The 7,146-nt window shown below is 47.0% G+C and overlaps 1 protein-coding gene across 4 annotated transcripts in view; it reads left to right on the forward strand.

The window, feature by feature from the left end:
* The window catches only part of exoc6b (exocyst complex component 6B), a 59,816-nt gene extending 53,244 nt beyond the window's left edge, over nucleotides 1-6,572 (forward strand). For 2 of the 4 annotated variants that reach the window (XM_034290372.1, XM_034290374.1), the window contains 3 exons: nucleotides 4,141-4,253; nucleotides 4,337-4,348; nucleotides 6,191-6,572. In XM_034290372.1, coding sequence (XP_034146263.1) covers nucleotides 4,141-4,253; nucleotides 4,337-4,348; nucleotides 6,191-6,317 — 252 coding nt within the window. In that variant the 3' untranslated portion in view covers nucleotides 6,318-6,572. The remainder of the gene's footprint in view (nucleotides 1-4,140; nucleotides 4,254-4,336; nucleotides 4,349-6,190) is intronic. The other 2 variants (XM_034290373.1, XM_034290375.1) reach the window with 1 other exon arrangement.
* Nucleotides 6,573-7,146: the final 574 nt, after the last annotated feature.

A 7,146-nucleotide genomic window follows, 5' to 3' on the forward strand; every position in this document is an offset into this window, starting at 1 on the left:
GGTCAACACACACACACACACACACACACACACGGTCAGGAAGAGGGGTTGTTTTGGCTCAGCTGGTACACGCTGTGTCTGGAACCCGTCACGAAGGGAGAGGAGGCAGAGTCATTAAAAAAAACCAAGGTTTAAACAAAAAGTGGGACGACCGTCTTAACCTGGTCTTTAACCCTGACCGTCCTGTTGAAGGAAACAGAACTGGGACAGACCTGGCACTGTCGAAGCCTTGACCCGGTCAGCGTCTGTGTGTGTGTGTGTGTGTGTGTGTGTGTGTGTGTGTGCACGCTGACCTTCCTGTTTAGGGTCGGACTACGATGGGAGCGATGAGAACCAAACTGGTGTTGGGTCATACCCCCTCGGCCCCAAGTTCACATGACTCTGTTATGTTTAGGTTATGCCGACTTCTCCGGGGAAAGACCCTCTCCCCTCCTGCCTCGCCTTACTTGTGTTTGCCTTTCCAACCTCTCGTTCTCTCCCTCCCGGTCTCTGGTTTGTGTCGTGGTGAAATGTGGGGGGGGGGGGCTCCAACTGAACCCATATTCTGTGCTGATGCACTGGTCCAAATGTCAGCGGGCCCTGACCACCACCATTATCAGCATCAACTCGCTGTCCCGGAACCGGGTCGCCTGGGCCGTGTTGACATGCTGAGAGGGACCGGTCCTTGACTCTGGGGAGAGTGTCTCCACCATTAAGAGTCAGCTCCTACAGGGACCTCTTGAACTATTAAGTACTTCCTGAGTGGAAATAGCGTGTGGCGTTAAATAACTCTGCATGCGATACGTGGTCTTTTAGGATTCTGTTAAATAGGAAAAAGCCCAGCGAGGAATGGAATGGAATAGAATAGGGAGGCAGAGTAGCACTTAGGGAAAAGGTTGTTTTGGGCATGGAGTTTACAGTTAGGATAAATGGGAATAGGAATTTGATTGAGGTTTTAGGCCAGTGAGTGACGGTTCAATACTAGCCCAGATAGTGTGTTAGGCCAGGTCAAGGGTTATGCATCCCCTTTGGATAACCCTTGACTTTCTCTTTTAAAGGTTCAAGAGGTCACAGATATGTAGTTAATCTATGCCACAGACGCGGGGAGTCTAACCGACTGACACCCCCCCCCCCCCCCCAACCCCAACCCTAACCCTAACCCTAACCCCAAGCCTCTCAGATGGCTCTGTAGCCAGCGCCCAATACGGTAGCTGTCAGTGACAATCATAGCTGATAAGATATGAGACCACTTGAGACGTTTCTCACGGAAACCCTCAGAAATAATAATCTGTTAGGCGCCTTTAAACTGCGTGCGTTGAGGTCAAGACTCCATGATTGACAGGGTCGTTGGTGGCTCTTTCCCTTGTTGACCTCGAGTCAACCCAGCCTGAGGGCAGAAGCTGGGCACCGGATCATTCGCTCATAATCTGCCTGGTGTTTTGACTATTGCAATAGTTAGTTGACTGCACCTAGGGTATTCTTTATTTCTACATTAATTTGTTTAGTTTATTTCCAAGGCTGGTCAGGACTGTTTCCACGTGACTCTGGAGCAGATAGCGAGCAGTTTTATTCTGATATTCCCAAAGAAGTCACAGTACTGATCGAATCAAGAGCCTCGCATGAGGTATTTGTGATATAAGCTTTGTGATAATCATGTCATGTGGTCCTGGCCACGCCCATCCCCTTATTAACCTGCCCCTAAGTAACCACCCCCGTATCAATCAATCACATTTATTTTTAAAGCCTGTTTTACATCAGCAGTTGTCAAAAAGTGCTTTTACAAAACACCCGACCTGAAACCCCAAGGAGCAAGAAACAACAATGCTGAAGCTCAGTGGCTAGGAAAAACTCCCTTATAAGGACCGATATTTAGGAAGAAACCTAGAGAGGAACCAGGCTCAGTGGGGCGACCAGTCCTCTTCTGGCTGTGCCGGGTGAACACAACCAGCCCCTTATCAACCAGTATATGCTAGGTATACCGCTACTGGTTATTAGTGTGTGATAATATCAGAGACCCACATATAAAACACTATATTCCCTATCTACTCCCATTAATGTCATGCCCAAATGTGCGTGCATGCAGGTGTTGGTGTGTGTGTGTGTGTTTGGGTGGGGGGCGTTCTGCGTGTCTGATTGGTGATCTCTGGCTGTAACCCATTATATCTCAGGCTCTTAGAATAACATCGAAACACGCCACGTTCTGTATTCCAGGCATTTTGCCGTAAATGGAGAATAAACAATTTCCCAAAATGTTCCCAACAAAATGTCCAGCAGCCTGAATAACCATTAGAACTGTTAAACAAACAGGGAGGGAAGGTGGCAGGATGGAGAGAAATGAGGAGATTCTTTGTGCTACGTCATGTTTTCTTCCCTCCACCCCTCTTGTGTGGGAGTTATTGCAGAATGGAGTGATAGCCAGGCAGGTCACTCTGAGGTAGGAAGAGAGGGAGGCAGAGCGAGAGAACGAAGAACAGTTCACCTAGAGGTGAAGACGGAGAGGCACAGAGGAGAAACCGTGTGTGTGTGTGTGTGTGTGTGTGTGTGTGTGTGTGTGTGTGCGTGTGTGTGCGCGTGACGGACCAAGTTGCGGTGTGTGTCTGTGTGTGTACTGTATAACAGGGACAAACATTTTCTCAAACTGCTGTTAAATCAGAAAAAAATATAATAATGGGAAACTTTTTCCTGTCCCCATTTTTAAAAAGGCAATTTCGGGGTAAGGCTAAGAATTACATTGTGTTGTGGTTGGAATTACTGGTCAGGCTTTTGGGCTAGGTTAAGTTTAGGATTAAATGTTAGGGTTAGATTCTTTAAGGGCAATCAACATGGTTGTCCCTACTTAAATGGGTAAGTGTGTGTGTTTTGGTTTAACTGATTCAGGCAGAAGGTCTTCACCGGAGTAGTAAATTATAGAGGATCTGCCCTTAATAGGGCCTCTTCTCAGTCCCCATGACGACAAAGAAGAGTTTTGGTTTAGGAGTTAGGTTTAGAGCAAAACCTAAAGTTAGGGCTAGGGTTAGAATTGAGTTTATTTCAAGCTTTAAGCAGTGCTTAGGGTTAGGTTTAGGCATTAGGGCCCATTTATGTTTTGATGTGTATGTTAGCTCAATGAGAAGGGAAGCTGAATATCTTTTGTTTTCGGTTCCCAAGAAGGATAGAAATGCGCAACTCTGTGCGCACGTGTGTGGGTGAATCATGGGTCATGGTCGTGTACTGTGATTTCAGTCCGTGGCGTTCCAAACGGCCAGCTTGGGATGCTTCCTCAATGGTGCCACGTCCCCTCTCTAGTGCACTCCCCACAAGGCCCTGGTCCGAAGCGCCCTTCTGATGCACTCCTACTGTCTCCTGTATCTTCTCTTATCTCCCTCACGCACGCTTTGTCTCTTTCGTTTTCTTTCCTTCTGTCCGTGTCTCTACATGGAGATGCGCTGTCAGATTCCTATGCAAATCGTGTGTGTGTGTGTGTGTGTGTGTTTGTGTAAAGGTACGAGATTTGTCTTTTGAGGTGATTTCCTCTAAACATAAGTTGTCTTCCTTATCTCTTGTCAGCATGCGTTCACCTTGTTCTCACCCCCCCCCCCCCCACACACACACACACACACACACACACACTATCTAGCCAAGTTATATAAACAAACCACTCCTGCCTGTCTCTCTGCCGGGCCGCCTGTCTCTCTTCCGAGCCGCCTGTCTCTCTGCCGGGCCGTTCAGTGGGGGAGAGTCACCTCAAGGTCAGAACCGTTTCTGTGTGTGTTTGGGTCAGGAACATGTCAAGTCTCGGTCATACCATCATAACACGGTCAAAGGGACTGGAACCGCTGGTCCAAATCAGCCTCCTTCCTCCCCCTCCTCCTCTGCTCCCTTACCTTCCTCCTCCTCTGCTCCCTTACCTTCCTCCTCCTCTGCTCCCTACCCTCCTCCTCCTCTGCTCCCTCCTCCTCCTCTGCTCTCCTACCATCTCATATGGTTTCTCTCTCTGTGTGTGTGTTTAGTCTTAGCTAAAGTTCAACATCCCAGCCACTCCTTTATATAATCAGATGAAAAAGGCAAACGCACACATCAGTTTACTCCTCTTTCTTCCCTCATTCCCTCCATCTCTGGAAGTGTCAAAGTGTTTTCAGAATGGTTTTATTTATATGTACCTGACCCCCCCCCCCCCCCCAGTTGCTGGACCTGTTCATCCAGTGGGACTGGTCTACCTATCTGGCCGACTACGGAAGACCCACCTGCAGGTACCTGAGGGTCAGCCCTCACACTGCCCTGGTGCTGCTGGAGAAGTAAGAGAACATGCCTCATCTCTCCTGGTTTACTGTTATTTTCCCATCTAACTGTCTCTCCACTTCTTCCTTGAATCTTTAAGGATTTCCAGATTGTGAGTACTGCCTTAACTCTGGACTACTGTGTGTTGTGCATTTAAGTCCTTTTGAGTGTGTGTATGCGTGTCTCTTTGTGTGTGTGTGTGTGTGTTTTAGTTCTAACTATACTCATGGACACCAAATACTCATGGAGACCAAATTTGCCTCACCATGAGGCAAAAGTCAATTTTCGACTCAGGTTTTAGGGTCAAACTTACCATTCATTTTATAGTTAGAATTGGGGTTTCTTTAAGGCCCCAGAATTGTTGGTTATGTTGAGGGTTAAAGTTAGGCATTACATCTAGGTAACGTTTAGGCTTAAATGTTACTTTATTGAGGTTAGGGTTTGATTACGGTTAGGTTAAGGTTTAGATTAGGTTTAGGGTTAAGATTAGGGCAAGGGTGCATGCAATTTCTATTTTCTGGTCCCCATGAGGATAGACATACAAACTTGTGTTTGTGTGTCTGTGTGTTTGTGTCTCTGTGTGCGTGTGTGTGTGTGTGTGTGTGTTTGTTTCTCTGTGGGTCTCTGTCTGTGTGTGTGTGTTTGTCTCTGTGTGTGTGTGTGTGTGTGTGTGTGTGTTTGTCTCTCTCTGTGTGTGTGTGTGTGTGTGTGTGTGTGTGTGTGTGTGTTTGTCTCTCTCTCTGTGTGTGTGTGTGTGTGTGTGTGTGTGTGTGTTTGTCTGTGTGTGTGTGTGTGTGTGTGTGTGTGTTTGTCTCTCTGTGTGTGTGTGTGTGTGTGTTTGTCTCTCTGTGTGTGTGTGTTGTCTCTCTGTGTGTGTGTGTGTGTGAGTGTGTGTGTTTGTCTCTGTGTGTGTGTGTGTGTGTGTGTGTGTTTGTCTGTGTGTGTGTGTGTGTTTGTCTGTGTGTGTGTGTGTGTTTGTCTCTGTGTGTGTGTGTGTGTGGTGTGTGTGTGTGTTTGTCTCTGTGTGTGTGTGTGTTTGTCTCTGTGTGTGTGTGTTTGTCTCTGTGTGTGTGTGAGTGCACACGCTTTATGTATTATGCATGTGTTGCAGTGATTCATTGAGAACAGCCGCATGGTCCAAACGGAAGCAACGTGTGTGTTACGATAGTGTCTTTGACAGACAGCCAGGCAGTAGTGCTGATAATGATGTTATCACTGTTTTAGTGATGGGATGTATCGCCAAAGCAACACTTATGTATCCATAGCAATAAAGTATCCATAGCAATGATGGCTATCATCTTATCAGTCTGTCTTGTTAATGTAGTGACAGATAGGAGCGCACACAAACACACCGCATGCACAAACATACCACACCACACACACACTCTCAGAGACAGAGAGACTCACACACACACACACTTTGTTCCTCAGTGAATCAGTGGTTGTCACGGCCTGGGAACCCTGAGAGTTGTAGGCCCAGTCTTGGTGGTCTGTTTGCCCACAGAGGATGCACCCTGCTGGGGCTAGTCTCTTTCCCGCTGCCCCCTAACCCACTGAAGCTCCATGGAAAACCACCAAACTGTGACTGAGCTGCTGCATGTGACACGCACGCACACACGCACACTCAGTTGGTGAGAGAGGGCCACTGAGGGTGTGGGTGTGTGTGTGTGTGTGTGATGCCTTGTGAACTCTGTCTGGATTCTGTGTCTCTTGCTGCAAAGTGAGAATTGAAATGCATCGAAAAGCGTTTAGCATTTTTTAACCCGTCTATGTTCTCTCCATCTCTTCTCATCCCTCCATCTCTTCTCATCCCTCCATCTCTTCTCATCCCTCCCGCTCTTCTCATCCCTCCCGCTCTTCTCATCCCTCCCGCTCTTCTCATCCCTCCATCTCTTCTCATCCCTCCATCTCTTCTCATCCCTCCATCTCTTCTCATCCCTCCATCTCTACCCAGGATGAAAGACACTAGTCGGAAAGGCACCATGTTTGCTCAGTTCAGGAAGAACGAGAGAGACAAACAGAAACTCATCGACACTGTCGTCAAACAGCTGCGCAACCTCATCTCTGCCCACCAGACATAAATGGAGCCACTCTATTGGTCAAAGAGCTTTTATGTCCTCCAGATCTTTCCCGAGCTATGCCATTTTTCAGAGGGACTGAAATGCCCCGTCCACCAGGATTAAATCGAGGGGTTCTGTTGCCTGGGCATCCTTAGCATGCTCCTGTCAGAACACTGTCCTGTTAGCATGACTCCTTCAATATCATCCAATATGGCCGCCTTCTCGCGACATGTTTCTTGTGTGTACCTGTAAATCATCATCCTCTATTGAAACTGCTCCAATGTGGATGTCTGTCTTTGCCTCTGGGATGTTCACAAATGCGTGTGGTTGCTACAGTAAAAGCACCCGTCTTTAAACCTCAGTGTCTTAGCCAAACCCCAGATCTGAGATCAGTTTTCCTTCAACCTAGAGTTATGGCTGACCCTGAATCAGTTATTAGCTATGGAGGCAGTTGGTATGTCTTTGCTGTTTGATGAAAAAACTACATTTTAGAATTTTTTTTTTGTTACTTTTATTGAAAGCATGAACTACTCTAACCTTTTCTGACTTTTGGACCAGGAAAAGCCTTTCATAAACTCCCAAAAGTTCCTATTTGTATTTTAATTGGATTCAAATTCCTGAACCATTTCTGTTTTCAAAATGAGAGGTTTTCACCAGACAGCCACAGCCTTAGGCAATAACATCTCCCCAGCGCCATATACTGGCAACCTGATCATTTACTGCACAACTACTGAGTAGTGTACTACGTAGGGAATATGGTGTCATCTCTCCATAGGGCCCTGGTATAAAGTAGTGTACTATGTAGGGAATAGGGTGTCATCTCTCCATAGGGTCCTGGTATAAAGTAGTG

This window comes from Esox lucius, chromosome 24 (genome assembly GCF_011004845.1).
Source record: "Esox lucius isolate fEsoLuc1 chromosome 24, fEsoLuc1.pri, whole genome shotgun sequence".
NCBI classification, from domain to species: Eukaryota; Metazoa; Chordata; class Actinopteri; order Esociformes; family Esocidae; genus Esox; species Esox lucius.